Source organism: Furipterus horrens, unplaced genomic scaffold (assembly GCF_987537825.1).
Source record: "Furipterus horrens unplaced genomic scaffold, mFurHor1.1.pri manual_scaffold_11, whole genome shotgun sequence".
Lineage (NCBI taxonomy): Eukaryota > Metazoa > Chordata > Mammalia > Chiroptera > Furipteridae > Furipterus > Furipterus horrens.
The window spans coordinates 48,412,613-48,429,468 of record NW_028327181.1 but is presented as its reverse complement, the minus strand read 5'-3'; the positions used below and the strand labels follow the sequence as shown (position 1 = coordinate 48,429,468).

Here is a 16,856-nt window from a genome sequence, read left to right as displayed (position 1 = left end):
TTGGGTTTAAACCTGTAATAAAATGTTGCTGACATACTAATTATGCATGTTTTATATAGTTCGTGCATATGTGCTCCTCTCTAAACCAATTTAATTCCCATTAATGCTAATCTTGTTAATGCCCACTCTGAGAGGAAAGGAATCCTTTTAATAAACGGTTGATTTATTTGAGCTATTTAAATGGGGGATGGGCAGAAACAGATGAGAGGAGAGGAAAAAAACCAACGTTTTCACCTCCATCTGCATTTCTGAGAATATTTTCCAAATATCAATGACTATTAGTTTATAATAGGAATTAATAGAAAGTGGGGAAAAATAAAGTGTCAAAGTGACAGTCCTCCACCCATGAAAAATAAGGGCATTGTAAATGATGTTTATTGATATATTTTTAGTACTAGATCCAAGGTTAGAAATGAGACATTACAAAGAGGAGCAGATTTTCTTTGTTAAAAAAGAGATAAATAAAAATGAGACTCACATTTGTAAGCTTTTATAGGGACAGTTTTTTTCTTAATTAAAAACAGAAATAGGACAGTCAAGGCAAAACACAAACAGGTAAGTTGTGCTCCTACCACACCTTGGCCTGTTGCCAGCGGGACTGTCCACCTTGCTCTCCAGACAAGAACCCAGGAATTTCTCCTCACTTCCATCAGGCCGAGATCGGCCCCTGGAAGCTGTTGTGCCCAGGTCCGGGTGGTTCCTTGAGCACACTGTGTAGTGTGCTGAGTGCCAGGAGGGCTGGCCTGGAACTTAGGGAGCAACAGGAAACCCTCTCTGCCCCATGGAGAGCATTTTTCCAACCTAGCTAGCCATTTTTAAAGGCACAGAGGTCTTATTTCCCATTCTTCTGGAAAAAGTGGCATGAAATAAGGAATAGATGGAAGATGGGATTTTGTCCAGGATTCACCATCTGGCCCCATGATAAGGTATTTACCCTCCCTGAGACTCAGTTTCCTATCTTTAAAATGGGGATTATAATCTCTATGTACCATGTTCTTATACCACGTACGAGTATAAGGATTAAAAACAATGTTTTAATTGAAAGCATTGTGATAACTGAAGTGGTGCACAACCATACAGCATTATTAATCGGGAAACAGTTTAAGAAAGAGCGGCACAGAAAAAAAAATTAAAGGGAGAGATACAGAAGGCTAGATATTAATTTTATCTGGGCCGTATAAGACAGAGAAAAAGACTCATTTACCTGCAGAATTCCCTTGAAAGTTTTAATGGCAACTGATGCTCTTACTTTTTAATTATGGATATAAAACATAAAATAAAAATTAAAAATAGAAAGTATTTAGATGAGTAAAGTTTTCCTTTTCTGTTTATCCAAATGTTGGTGTAAGTTAAACAGGAAGATGGGGACGGAGGTGAGAACAATCTCTTAACATTCATTGAAAAAAAACTACTGAAAGATATTTTCAGCACAAATATTAAACTGTCTTTTCTCTACCGTTTGGTAAAAAAATATATTATATTTGATTTTTTTCTTTTTAAATTATATTGTTATCCATCCCAGCCAAAGTCGTGCCCGGTCATCTGGTAGAACTTGAGGTTGAAGGGCCGGTAGAAGTCGCGCAGTCTCTGCACCACCTCGCGGTCGATCTCGGGGTGGGTCCTGCCCTTGGTCTTGCCCAGGCAGTGGGGTTTGCTGCTGCCCTCGGCCTTCTTCAGGCAGGGGAAGCCCTTGGTCTTGTTGAAGTAGAAGTGCTTGTCGGTGATGATCCTCTTGAGGCCCAGGAAGTCCTGCACGCGGCCCAGCTCGCCGGCCGGGTCGCTGATGAGCCGCTCCCCGCTCACGAAGAGCATCTGGCCGATGGGGAAGTGGCGCAGCCAGTGCTCCAGGTGCTTGGCGTAGATGCCGATCTGGATGGCGCTCCACGACGTGTCGATGAGGCCCGTGGTTCTGTTTTTGAACGTCAAGCTCTCGAAGGTGGGGATGTCGGGCCGCTTGGAGAGCGTCTGCGTGTAGTCCGAGATGGCTCTGGTCACCGGGTCCCGCACCACCACGATGAGCTTGGTGTCCTTGGACATGGCCGAGATGCGCGCGGGGGCCTCCCGGGTGACAAAGTAACTGGGCGTCTTCTCCATGGTGATCTGCCCGTCCAGGGTTCTGGGCATCAGGTCCCTGAGGAAAGAAAAAAGGCATGTTAGAGCCTGAAAACTGTGCGACTCCTCTGGGGTTGCAGGACAGCTCATTCCAAGAAGAGCGAGTGTATGTGTGTTCTGGAGCCAGACTGCCGCAGCTGCAATTCCCGCTCTCCCACTTACGGATGCGTGACTGCGGAGAAGTTGCATAAACACTCTGTACCTCTGGTGCTTCGTGTAGTTAATGGGAAATAACAATAATATCAATCTCATACGACTGTCGTGATGATTCAATGAATTCATAGACCTCAACAGCTTAGAAAACTGCCTGGCACGAAATAGAATAAGTGCTATGTAATTTTTATTTTTTATTATGAACCCACAATGCTGTAAGAAACTAACCTTAATAATATTCTTTAGGTGAATTAGAATATCGTAATAAACACAATTATATTGCTGTGAGATGGTATTAAAACACCTTGAACACTTTCTGTAGTGTTTTTATAAACAAAGCAATTATATTTAACATGATACCAAAGCATATTATATAAAATACTTCTCTTTATAATTCCAGAATCTTCCTATAACAAACAAGGCTTATTAAATAATCCATCTTTTACCTAATACTTTGAACTGCCATTATTATAATATTCTAAATATCTTGGTTCCTCTCTACATTGGCCCAATTATAATATTATCATGTTAGAGTATATTATTATGTACACCAAAAAAAATACTGACTCTATTGTTCAAAACGTTCTTGATGAGCCTTATCTGTTTATTCTTCATGATGAATGATAGAATTACTTCATTGTGCTAAAAAAAAAAATACCACTGGAATCTTTAGATAGAGTAGATATTGCAATCCAGTTCAAATATGCTTTCCCACTGAGAACAAACAGATGTGGGCCAGCCAAAATGCATGATCCAGACAGATAAAACCTATTTACTCTTTCAATTGAAGTGCACTGCCATTAAATCTGCTATTGTGTATATATATATACATATATAGATGTATATATACACACACATATTTCTAATATTAAGGCATAATTTTTCTAATGTCAAGTTTTACAAGAAATAGATGTTGCTCAAATCAATATTAAAATAAATGTATTTTAGGGATTTACAATGACTAAATGTGTTTTGTCCTTTGATCCATCAATATGAAGAATCAAACTTATAAATATCATTATATAGGATTCATTTTTATTCCTGGAATAAACTCTCTTTGATCATAGCATATTATTGTTTTAATATAGTCCTGGACTTGATTCATTTTTATCTTGTTTTGGGTTTTTCATCTATATTCATTAATGAGATGCACTGTAGTTTTTCTTATGATTAATAGCTTAATAAATTGTTAAAATATGAATTATTCTACAAACAAAATGAGCCAAGAAATGTTCATATTATTCTACATCCTCAAAAAGTTGAAGTAGCAGAATCATTTCCTATTCTTTTGAAATTTGGTGGGTGTCACCTGCAAAGCCATCTAATACTGGCACTTTTTAGAGGGAGGTTAGCAAAGGATCTAGGATCTTCAAATCCCTTTTCAGTTTTTTCTATGGTTACTGTTTTTTGTTTTTTTGTTTGTTTGTTTGTTTTTTGGTAATACCCTCCTTCATCTTGTACAAATTTTAGCAATGAATATTTTTCTCAAAATTGTCCACTTGTGGAATTGAAGTTATTTCAACCATTATTTTGTGTTTTCTGCCCATCCTTCTGCTTTCTAGCTTAGATTATCTTTTTTAATTTGCTGATTTCCCTTTTAGCTTCTTAATGTCCTCTTTACTCTTTTTCTAGTTATGCTTTGTTATTCTTCCAATTTATTTAAATGAATGCTTAGTTCATTTATTTTTAATCTCTTTTCTCAAGTAATAAAAGCATGTTGAGGCTACTAATTTCCCCGTAAGTACAGACTTAGCCAAATTCCACAAGTTTTTATATGTACTGTTGTCAATTCCATAGCTTCACGAATATTTAGGAATTACATTTTGCACTTGTTATTTCCTTTTTGGTCCAGGCATTATCTATCTTGATTCTTTATTCTTATTTTTATTTTATTTTATTTTTTAAATTAATGTCTGATCTCTTTATTTATTTATTAATATTATTTTATTTATCTGTTTTTAGAGAGAAGGAAAAGGAGATAGAGAGGGAGAGAAACATCAATGTGCGGTTGCCTCTCATGCGCCCCCAACTGGGGACCTGGCGTGCAACCTAGTCATGTGCTCTGACTGGGAATTGAACCAGCGACACTTGGTTCACAGGCCACAGCAGCCAGGTTTAGTTTTATTTTTAATCCTAATGGCTGATTAGTTGGGTTTTTTTTGGTAACTTTGTTATTAATTTCTATCTTGCCTGTGTAATAAAAGAATGTACTTTGTATTATGTGAGTTTGCCTTTGTTGACTTCCTATAATTTTGTCCCGCCTCCACTATTTCCTAGCTGTTTATTATAAAAAATTTCAAACATACACAAAAATACAAAGAACTGTAACATAAATCTTATGTGCCATACATCCAGGTTCAAAAAATAGTAACTAGTGGCCAATTTTGTTTTATTTATAACTTTTCCATTTCTACTTCCCCACCATCCCAAGTGTATTCTTTTGAAGTCTATCTCAGAGATCATATGAATTGGTTCTTAACATCTGCATTGTATCTGGCACAAATTCTCCAACCTTTGTGGCAAACGATACAAGTTTTCTCCCATTGTTGCTTTTCTTGATATTGCAATCGGGTTATGTTTACCTTTTTTTTTTGGAAGGGGGAAATGATAATTAGATGTCTGATAGCTGTTGCTCTTTTTTTTTTTTTTTTAAAGAAATCTGCTATTCCCTTTTCAAAAGAACTTTTAATGTGCCCTATTCTCCATTTCTCAAACACCAGCACACTCACTTTAAGGCGTGGGTAACACTAAGTAAAGAGCTCAGCATTGACACAAGGGACACTGGGAGGCCTGGATTCCCAAGTGTGTCACTGTGGTCCGCCCTTCAGTGGGCTCGAGAAATTGGTTGGGTCCACCTACTTTGGAAGCTTAGGTTACACTTTTATAAGATGAGCCAGAAGATCGATCCAGAAATTGTTGGAATATCTCAGTGAAGGAAATTTGATCAAATGTGGGAAAAAGGTTTGGACTATAAAAGTAAACATCAAATATCTCTAAAGTGATAAGAAGGACTTCTTCTGATTAAAAAAAAAGAAGTCAGCCTTCTTGTCTCCTTTCCTAAAATCTCTGACTTTTAACTACTCGACCTCATATTTTGGTCAGTAAAAGAGAGATGACACACTTCACTCGGGAGCTTCCGGCTGGATATCTCAGCATTGCCTCCCTCTGTCTCCGGGGAAGGCAGGTCCCCAGCAGCCCATCAGCAGAGATTAAAGCTGCAGATTGTGCTGGGCCAGAGGAAATACTACTAATATCTCTGAAAAAAGAAGCCATCCTGTAAATTATCTCAATAGAGTAAGGAAAATAGCTATCCAAATAGGGGGAGTTAGAAGAGGAAACAGCTAAAATAGAATTTCAGAAGAAAAACACATTAATTACTGTCAGGTACAGGATGAGAAAACCTGACTGGGTTAGCATGGGGTTGGGGGAGGGGGGAGTGGAGGTTAACTACAAACTGACTGCAAGCTACTTCTTTCAAAGAGAAGGAAGTGATAGTCTAAATAAATCCTTAATTAAGCTTACATTGGAGAGACTGGTTTCTTTGTAAAAAGATTCACAACAGTTTTCTTAAAATAGCAATCTCCCTTTTAATTTCTTTATTCATTTTCTCATTGCAACCTGAATGTTAATGTTCAGAAAAGAGCTCATCTATCACATATAATTTGGAATATTGTGTTTCAATGTGTTTAAGGGAACTTAGAAACTGTCCTTCCCTACGTGAGTGCAGCTCTACCGTGGGTTGGGCCTGGGCCCGAGGCGTGCGCTGAATGAACCATCCCAGCATTGTAAGGGCTTTGTGGGAACAGGGGACAAGCTATAGGAGCGGGAGGGTCTTTGCAACGAGAAGGTATTTGAGGTTTGCAGAAAGACAGAAGAGCTTGGGGCGGTGGCGTGTGAGAAGGCCAGCTGGGTGATGGGAAGGATAGCTCTCAGGGGGCTTCAATTTCCTGGTTAACAATGTAGGCTATTCCAGTTTCACCACTAAATAGTAAAAAGGATTTGATGGTGTTTATAATAGGCAGAGAGATGGGTCAATCAGTAGAAACCAAAATTACCAGAAAAACTTAAGAGAAGCTTATTTGTTTTCTCCTGGAGAGAACAAGGATACAAAGAGATTTCACAAGCAAATTAAGGATTATTTCAAGGTGGGTTGCACACATTTGCTCTTTGTCCCTAAAAAACACAACGAGAATTCACAATAACCAAAAGTAGAAGCAACCTAAAAGTCCATATAAGGGTCAATGAGTACATAAAACGTGTATATTCGTATTATTATTTGGCACATGCTATGGCATATATAAACCTTAAAGACATATGCTAAGTGAAATAAGCCAGTCACAGAAGGACAGATAGTGTATGATCTCACAGATATGAGGTACGTACCCGAGTAAATTCATACACACAGAAAGTGGTATGGCTGTTGCCGGGGCCTGGCGGGAGGGAGTGGAATGAGGAATTGTTTACTGAATATAGTTTTAGTTTTCTGAGTTATAAGGAATTCTGTAGAGTGACTGTTTAACAATATAAATGTACTTAACACGTCTGAACTGTACACTTAACAATTGTTAAGATGATAAATGTTATGTTACGTCAATTTTACCATAATTTATTTCAAAAGAACTCCCCAAGCAGACAAGGACTCCAACTCGTCGTCGTCGGCAGCCGTCCGTCTCGAGAGACGATGGTGTAGCTTCTTAAGAGTCTATCTGCACCGCCGAGAATGGCTGTGCAGTCCAACTCGGGAGTGACACGGTATCTGTCTCCTCCCGTGTTGAATCGACATCTTGCGATGACGCTGGAGTGTCCTCTCCAGTGAAGCTGAAGCTACAGAGCCTGGGCAGGGTGATATGGAGGGTCTGCTGTTGCCCATGCAGCAGACCCCCCCTCTCTTCGCAGCTGAAGGGTCCAAGGGAAAGACGGAGTCAATACAGCTTGGCTTCAGGTGCGCCGCAGGAGTTGCCGGTGTTGACTACAATGTCAAACCGCCTTAGGGACTCCGGCTCCGGATTTTCTGTCGGGGTTTACTCCCTTAGCCTTTCCCCTGAAGAGGTATGCCGCAAGGCAGCGGAGGTTTTTTGGAATCAGAGTTTTCCTTCTCTGATGTGCCCTGACTGGAAGATCGAACCAGCGACACTTAGTTCGCAGGCCGACGCTCAATCCACTGAGCCAAACCAGCCACAAAGCAAGGACCTACAACCAAGATTACTCTATCCAGCAAAACTCTCACTTAGAATCAAAGGACATATAAAGAGCTTCCCAGCCAAAAAAAAGCTAAAGGAGTTCATGACCACTAAACTAATATTATATAAAATCATAGTCTTCTTTAAGAAGAAGAAAAAAAATATGAACAATAAAATGGAAATAAATACTCATCTATCAACAATTGAATTTTAAAAACAAAATAAATGAACAAGCAGAACAGAAACATTCATAGATACAGAGAACATTTTAACAGTTGCCAGATGAGTACGGGTTAAGAGTGATGGGTGAAAAGATGAAGTAATTAAGAAGCATAGTTGGTAGTTGCAGAATAGTCATGGGACGTAAAGTACAGCATAGGGAATACAGTCAATATTCTAAATAACTATGTATAGTGTCAGAGGTGTGCAAGATTTATCAAGATGATCACTGAGTAAGTTATATAATGTGTGATCACTGCAATGTATACCTGAAACTAATAGAATAGTAGTGTATGCCAACTGTAATTGAAAAATAAAAAACCTTAAAAAATATTACACGCAATACTTAACACAATGTCATCTTGTGAGAAAAATGCTCACAATGAAAACACTGGGACACAGGACTTAGGCAGTAAACAAGGCATTTATTTATTCATGGATTTGAAAGTCTGGGTGCAGCCTAACAAAGGGCGCATCCCGATGCTCAGAGCTGGACGCTTTTATCCTAACGCGAGTAAAAAAACACTTGTTCCTCCCCCTTACTCCAACTACATCCACAGAATTTAATTAAACAAAAGAATCTTTTTGGCTCTGAAGATAATTAAGCATCAGCACAAGGTACTAACGGAGGCTGTGCTGTGCTTTCCTCTTGCTAAACCAAAGGGGAGTACAGTAATTTATAAGAGTTTTGTGGAACTGTATGAAATTCGAAGATGAGGGGCGCGGTCTGTCTTGGCCCACTGCCAGCGGGGCGGCCATGAGCCGTCATTTAACCTCCTACATCTACTTTGCTCACCCCACCAGAAAAATCAGGCCAAGGTTAGGGAAATCTGGATTGTAAACGGAGTGTTGGCATGACCATTACTAGAGGGATTAGACCATGCGCTGTTTTCATGATAGTGATGCCTGATACTCAGATTCCCAACGTCCACAAGAACCCCATTCAGGGAAGATAACTAGGGCCAGAGAGGACAGACCCTCCAACCTGTTCCTGGGACATCCACACACCTGTCCTTTTGAGGTCTCCTATGCACGACATACAGAGAGTGAGTATACTTGATTTAAGAGCCATGAGCTGGCCAAGCCAAGTTTTTTGGAAGGACAGAGACTGGCTTGTTTTGGTGTGGGAGAGGAGCTCTGTTTTTGAGGGGAACGCATTTTTTTCCGAGGAGGTGTGGTACAGTTGTGCCAAGAGGGCAACTGTTTGGCAACACTTCCATCTGATTCTAGACACTGTCCCAGGGATTTTATTTTAGATCTGATCAGTCACACTGGGGTATGTCTCCGTGGGCCTACAGCTATTTAAACAGCTGTCTCTGTGTGGGAAATGTTATGGCTGAGTAGGAGCCACGACAGACCTGGTGAACGGTCTGTTCTTTTCCTGGGACACATCTGCCTCCGGGGCTGGGCCCCCCGACAGTCCTAGGGGCAAGGCCTCCCTGGGAGAGAAGAGCAGAGCCCCTCAGCCCGGCTGCACCACTGCCACCTCCATGGGCAGGGCCACCACCGGAGGCCGTCCCCGATGGCATTCAACAACACACTCACTGTGCATGTAACACACCAAGAAAGTACCAAAATGGATCCCACCTCCGGTGCCTCAGCCCTCTTACCCATCTGGGCCCGTTCCCCTGAATTCCCACGGCCCTCATTTTGTTTTCTTGCCCCCCCCACCCCCACTGGAACTGCTGCTGGCTTGCTCTGAAGGTGCTCCTTCCTAGAAAAATCCTTCCCCATTGTACTTTTAATAAGTGGTATCTGGTCAACTCGTTATTCATGTAGAAAAATAAATCTTAGTCTCTTAACATATAAAAGTCAATTCTTGTTGGCATGCAGATATAAGCACAGCAGTAAAATAAAAACCTTTTGAAAGAAAACTTTGAAGAATATCTTAATGATCTTTAGTTGGTGGTAAAGGCTTCTAAAATTTCTTGAACATATATTGAATACAAAAGACAGTGTCCACATGGTCACAGCACATATGAAAAGGTGCTGAATGTCATTAGCAATCAGGGAAACACAGGTAAATCACAGTGAATCCACTACCATGACACACCCTCCCGAGGGGCAAGGAGGAAACCCGAGACTGCTCAGTGTCAGCCGGGATGGGGAGCAACTGGCTGTTGCTGGCATGAGTGCAAACGGCCATGATGACTTTAGGGAACCGTGGGCACCATCTGCCAAAGCTGAACACGTGCATATACTATGGTCTAGCAATTTCACTGCCAGGACTATATGCATTAGAACTCATTAGAAATTGTACGTACGTTCACCAAGACATGTTCATGAATGTGCCTCATTAATCCCAAAGCCCCAAAAGCAAACTACCCAAATATGTATATCCTTCTATTTTTATGATATATACATATACACATATATGTTTATGTATAATTTTTTTTTGTGTGTGTGTATGAAATACTACACTGAATTGACATGAATGACTCTAATCTGTGAATGGATCTCATATACATAACATCAGGACAGCAGGTGCCGTTGGAGGAACTTGTGACTGGAACGGGACATAAAGAGCTTCCGGAGGAGGGGAATACGCCAGTCTGTGATCTGGGTGCTGGTTCCACCAGTGTACCCATTTTGTGGAGAATCACTGAGCTATGTCCCAGGATTTTTAACCTTTTCTGATTTTGTTATACTTTAACAAACGTTTACAACACTTGTAAAAAAATAAATGGACCCATTTTTTATATTCTCCAAGAAAAACATGCATTTCAGCAAAAGGCATTTGCCAAACCAGCCACAGCTCCGGTTTGAGGAAACTCAGCTCATCGGGAGGAGCTGAGCCCCCACACCTGGGACCAGCGGACTTCTCAGTGGCCACTGCCCCCCGTCCCAGGTGAGTTATGAGACAGGAGCTGCCTCTCCCCGGGCACACACACGGGCCGCTGATTCTCATGGCGCTGCAGGCATGGTGGTGTCCGCAGTATCATCAAGGATGTGTCTCCAGAGTGAAAGATGCATTACATCTGCACAGCAGTTTAGCAGTTACATCCCCATTTAATTTTTACAGCCATAGCAGACATAGACAGATACCCCCCCCCCCTTTTTTTCTGATAAGAAAGGGGAGATTCAGAAAGGCTACTGGCACGGGAATGTTCCCAGTCAATACGCGGAAGGCAATGGATGGCCCTCCCAAAGCCTAGGGCGAGGCGATTTCTATTGCATTGGATAAGAGAAAGTCAGCAGATACAGAGGATAGGAAACAAATATACAGAAGTTGGCTTAGAGCAAATTGGGCAGATGGGGAGCATGAGAACATGAGAAAGTTATCCAGAGGGTAGCTGTGAAGGTCCTGAAAGACCCTGAATCTGAACTGAGTATAGATGGAGGACTTCACTTGAATTGCAAAATCATATAAAATCTGAATGAAAAGATGATGGTGAGATGAACTTCAGCGACAAGTTCAATCTGAAGCAGCGCACAAGTGAGAATGAAGCAAGAACTGGCTGCAGGCAGTGAAGTACTTCAGGAAGCTCTTCCAGTGCGAGCCAGGCTCGAGGAGTGGACGACCTGGATCGGAGGGTGGAGGGCGCGGGAGAGAGGGGCGCTGAGAACGGGAGGACTATCGGGGGGAGAACTGGCAGCTGGAGAGCTGATGCGCCACGGGAGCAGAGTGGGGCGGCCCGACGTGTTACAGGCGGGAGATGATGGGCATTTTACTAAAAACAACTCCAAGCAACAAAACAGTCATTTTGAAGAACAAAGTATGTCCCCCTCTCCCTAAAAAGAGAAGGAAATGGAAGTTTCTCTTTCCGTAAAGTTGAGACTAATTTTTAAAAGTTAGGATTTCTGCCCAAGAATTATAATTAAGACAAACCATTATTGGTTTTTAAAAAATATTTTCCAGTGTTTATTTCCATGAGTAACACGCCATAGTTACACTGTTTACCATCATATTCTGCAGGATTCCATATGCTTTTAAGAAGCTGAAAAATAAAGAATGTCATGGATAGTAGCTGCTACCCAGGGTCTTTCCCACGCTTGTTTAGAGTGGGGGCTACAAGCCATTCTAGCTGAAGTTCTTAGGAATTTCAAATGTCTCTCTTGCGTGAGTGAGAAATCAACTCATTGAATCAGAACTACTCTGTTGTAACGACAATTCTAAAACAAGGCACAGAAGAATACCTCCACGAAGACAACACAGTTTTATAGGAAGCTCAAAACAGGAAACAGCAATGTGGATTCAGTTTCACTTTTGCTGTTAAGCCGTGTGATCTTAAAAAATCACTTTAGTTTTCTAGGCCTTGTTTTCTTCATAAGGCAAATAAAACTATTGTCCTCCATGTCGCTAAGGCCTTTCCACCTCTAGATTCCATGCATAGTACAGGATTCTAATTAACTATTAATTGGTCAGATTTTTTTTTTTTTTTTTTTTGCAGAGCCAGGTGAGACTTTATTTTGGGGAAAAAGGAAAACACTTGATTTGGCTTCTAGTCAGGGACATGGGGAAAAGGCAGTAAACTCCCCCACCCCAAGGGCGAGCTGAGGACTGGGTGGGGCTGAGCTTCAGGTGGGCCTCCTGTGCCCTCCACCCCCCTGCGCAGCAGCTCGGAGGACCTCCCGTCAGCAGCAGTCATTCATCTGGGCAGGACATCAGATGACTCAGACACCAGCTTCCCATCGCGGGTCTCAATCTTCTTCACAACCACCGTCTTGGAGGAGCTGGAGCTGGTGCGGCTGAAGGAGCCAGAGCCCCCGCCAGAGCCCAAGCTGGCCTGGAAGCCCATGCCGTGGTTGAGGTTACTGTAAACTGGGCTCAGCGCACCTGAGTAGCCGCTGGTGGTCTCGGTATGGATACTCATGTTCTGCATCCCAGACTCCAGCTGGCTCTCCTCGCCCTCCAGCAGCTTGCGGTAGGTGGCGATCTCCACGTCCAGGGCCAGTTTGACCTTCATGAGCTCCTGGTATTCACACAGCTGCCGGGCCATGTCCTGCTTCGCGGTTCTAAGAGCAGCTTCCAGCTCAGCCACCTTGGCCTGAGCATCCTTGACGGCCAGCTCACCACGCTGCTTGGCATCAGCGATGGAGGCCTCCAGGGCAGCCCTCTGGCCTTCGAGGCCATCAATCTCAGCCTAGATGAGGCTGATACTCTGATTCATCTCAGAAATCTCCGTCTTGGTGCGATGCAGGTCATCCCCATGCTTCCCAGCCAATGTCTGCATCTCTTCATACTTGATCTGGTACATGGTCTCAGCCTCAGCCCGGCTGCGGTTGGCAATGTCCTCGTACTGGGCCTTGACCTCGGCAATGATGCTGTCCAGGTCCAGGGAGCGGCTGTTGTCCATGGACAGCACCACGGACGTGTCGGAGATCTGGAACTGCAGCTCACGAATCTCCTCCTCATACAGCTGCCTGTAGAAGTTGATCTCGTCGGTCAGTCCTTCCAGGCGGGACTCCAGCTCTACCTTGTTCATGTAAGCTACATCCACATCCTTGATGAGGATAAATTCATTTTCCAGCTCTGTCCGCTTGTCGATCTCATCCTCATACTTATTCTTCAAGTCCTCCACCATGCCCTGCATGTTGCCGAACTCCGCCTCCAGTCTCAGTTTCTCCTGGGACAGTGTTTCCAGCTGCCGCCGAAGGTTGTTGATGTAGTTCTCGAACATATTGTCCATGTTACTGCGAGTCGTCTTCTGCTGCTGCAGAAGAGTCCACTTGGTCTCCAGAATCTTATTCTGCTGCTCCAGGCTCCGCACCTTATTGATAAAGGAAGCAAACTTGTTGTTGAGGGTCTTGATCTGCTCCTTCTCCTGGTTGCACACGACCTGGATGTTGGGGTCCATCTCCAGCTTCAGGGGGCTGAGCAGGCTCTGGTTCACTTGGACGGCTTTGATGGACCCTATACTCCCCGCTCCACCGAAACCTCCAGCCAGATTCATGTTGGCGCCCAGGCCAACCTGGTAGGTGCTGCCCACCCGGGAAAAGGCCGAGGAGCTAATGCTGGGCCCACTCGAGTATGAGAGGCTGCTGAAGGCCCGGGGCCAGAGGTGGACACTTTGTAGGTGGTCTTCTGGGTCATCCTTGTGGACATGGTGGAGGCTGGAGTGGAGGCAAGAAGGCCAAACCAGACAGAGGTTCAAGAAGGAGCCAAAAAGCTCTAATTGGTCAGATATAAAGCTCTGAACATCCTCACACTGCTCTGTTCTGAAGTGAGACTCCACCAATTCAATACATAATTTTGTGTAAATAATTAGACAAGACAATTCTGCATCAACAGCATTGATTTCAGGGGCAATGAGGTTTAAAAGGATGCAGCTCACACAGTAGGTGCCGAAAGAAAGTGCTGAGGTTTGTTCGCACGAAGGCTCACTTGGCATTTCCCCAGCACCTGGCGGCTGCAGAAAGACCAGGGAGTCCACAGGTTGAGTGACTTCACTGTGTTTGATATGACAATGACCAAGGAAACCATCTCTGTCCCATGGTCCCTCTGTGCCTGAAACATCAAAACAAGATGTCACAACTAGAAGATGAAGTTGATGGATAGGACAAAGTTAAAAATAACAGATACAGGGCAGCCAAGAATTCAAGTTCAGGTGCCTTAGGAATAACATAATGAAGATAGAAGCAAATGAATACTTACTAAGCATTTACTATGGAGCAAGATCTGATGTTTTTTTCTCTGCATCTCACAACAGTAAAATCTAGAATTATTATCATAATTTCACAGATGAAGAAATAGACCCCGACAGGTAATGTGACTTGGCCAAGAGACACATGAGTGAAAGGGGCAGAAGGAAAATCCAGGCCCCTTCAGCTCTAAAGCACATATGCCTTCAGCCTCCCCAGCACCCAGGAAACATCAGTCGCCCCCTTTTGAATGATGTGATTGGCCGTCTTTGGCCTTTTGTCAAAACACAGGAGAGTGTTAAAGGCACTCTCTCACTGTTTACCTCAGCGGGCAAGCCATCGTGCCTGGGAGGCTGCAAGGAGGTAATTACATGTTTCCTCAGCAGCAAGAATCAGACGTGCTGCCAGGGACGTCCCTGCAGAGGTAATTCACCTTGAGGGATAAATAAATCTGGCCCAGAGACATACACATTCTTTGAGCTTATACAACCAAACAGAACCATGTGTTTCTGAAAGCTTCTTGGGAAGCCTCTGGCAGCAGAAAATTCTAGGAAGAAGATGTTCTTTTCATGGCCACCGCATGAATGTCGTTCCCACAGGCCCCAAAGGTGTGAGCCTGGAGCAGAGGAGGCGGCTACAGCCCCTGGCACTGTCAGCCCACCTTCCCTCAGGCCCAACGAGCCCCGGCCACATCCATATTTCTCTTCCTGTGTTGTTAATGCGGGACCCCACTCAAAACGTGACTTGTAAAGCTGGAAAGAGAACTCCCTTTAGTTGCTATTTCATTTGGCTTCTGTGGAAGGAGAAGAGTTATGTTTTTAAACCAGCTCCCATGCTGACTGAATCTAGATGTGCAATTCTAATAATTAAACCCTTGTCAAGATGAGTCACACAGTAAACCTGAAGGCTGGGACCCCTCCCAGAGCCCGTGATAAGGGACTCCTTCTAAATCTCTAAACTATCAAATACAGAGAAAGAGATGGTTCTTACTATCTTGTCTTCTTTATGACAAAGGAAGGAATTTTATTCCAAGAAAACAACACAATGTCCCTTGGTACTCCAGGGAAGGAGAGAAAAGTCAGGGATTATTGGTTGATAATTTGGGGATTCTCATAAAAGGGCAGAAAATACATTTGTATCCAGGTCAGAGAGAGGAGCGTTTCTGCAAGGAAAGGGGCTGGAGTTATCTCAGCTCATAAATTCAAGCAACACTGCTTTATGTTTGTGTGGGACCTCACTGTTTCCCAAGCAATCCCGCTATTTATCTCATCCGTGGACTCAGCAAATGCAAAATAGACCAGCATCTTACAAGGCTTGTTGCTTCACCTCTGATTTTCTCCTTCGAAGTTTACTTTATTGGGGGAACTCATGCCTTTATAAGATTTAAACGACCATTTCTAACCCTGTATGCATTATCCCAAACTCTGTTTTAAAATGATGCCTGGCTTTTGCGAACCAATGTGCCTATCCCAGTGTCCTATCGAAATATCAAAGAATATCCAGAAAAAAGAAAAGTAGCAACATTAAAAACTAAAATTCACAGACAAACCTAATCATGTTAGAATCTACAAGCCAATCAGAGCCTAAGAAACCAGCTGGAAAATGGGAGGAACATGTTACACCTCTCTCCACAGTGGGTCTGTCTCTGGATTTAAAACATTTTTTCTGCACCAAGGTAAAGAGTGACAGTTCTGCTTTTACACCTGTACGCAGAAGCCAGCACCGCGGGGCCCCTAGAGGAAGTGGCTCCTCAGATCTTGTGCTACGGGTACCTCACCCTACTTCCTTACTCTAGGGTGGTAGAGATCCACACTTTGAAAAATATCAGCAAATATTTTAGAGTTTCTTATTAACAAAGTATTTCATAGTTATTCATGCAGAAAAACAAAAAAAAAACCAATAACTAGGCTACTGATAAATGGAGGAGGGGGAATTTGGCCTAAGAATTTCGAAATAAGCTCTCAATGGTGGTAAAAGATTAAAGGGGGCCCTGGCTGGTGTGGCTCAGTGGATTGAGCACCGGCCTGCAAACCAAAGGGTCGCCGGTTTGATTCCCAGTCATGGCACACGCCTGGGTTGTGGGTCAAGTCCCTGGTTGGGGGTGCGCAAGAGGCAACCACACACTGATGTTTCTCTCCCTCTCTTCCTCCCTCCCTTTCCCTCTCTCTAAAAATAAATAAATAAAATAAAAAAAATAGAGGGGAAAAAAGACCTATGCACTCAGCTTTGTGCTTCATTTGAAGTTGTCTCAAAAAGACATTTTTGGATGTGCAATGATTCAAAAATCTTAGCACTCAGTAATGCTTAGCATCTACCTTGAGAAAAACAAACAGTGAGGTTTCAATTGAATGACAGGTAGAGCCAAATTAAAAGCTCAAGAATTAAGAAGTCAGTGAATGAAAAAACTGAGAAGAAATCTAAAATTAGTTAGAATATAAATAAATCAAAGAACGATTACAAATCTAGTTATAGAAAATGACGGTAAATGAATAGCAGAAATAAAATTAAATTAGGAGCTAAAGCCTGATATTTACAAACCACTAGAAGTGTGTGTGTGGGGGCGGGGAGGGAGAGAGAGAGAGAGGGAGAAAGAGAGAGAGAGAGAGAGAT

At 42.9% G+C, this 16,856-nt stretch overlaps 1 protein-coding gene and 1 pseudogene across 1 annotated transcript in view; both read right to left on the bottom strand.

Moving 5' to 3' along the window:
- Window positions 1-1,014: 1,014 nt before the first annotated feature.
- Window positions 1,015-16,856, bottom strand: part of HS3ST3A1 (heparan sulfate-glucosamine 3-sulfotransferase 3A1) — a 92,637-nt gene continuing 76,795 nt past the window's right edge. Inside the window, exon 2 of the mRNA XM_090291236.1 lies at window positions 1,015-2,131. Coding sequence (XP_090147362.1) covers window positions 1,510-2,131 — 622 coding nt within the window. The 3' untranslated portion in view covers window positions 1,015-1,509. The remainder of the gene's footprint in view (window positions 2,132-16,856) is intronic.
- Window positions 12,047-13,769, bottom strand: LOC149997525 (keratin, type II cytoskeletal 8 pseudogene; annotated as a pseudogene).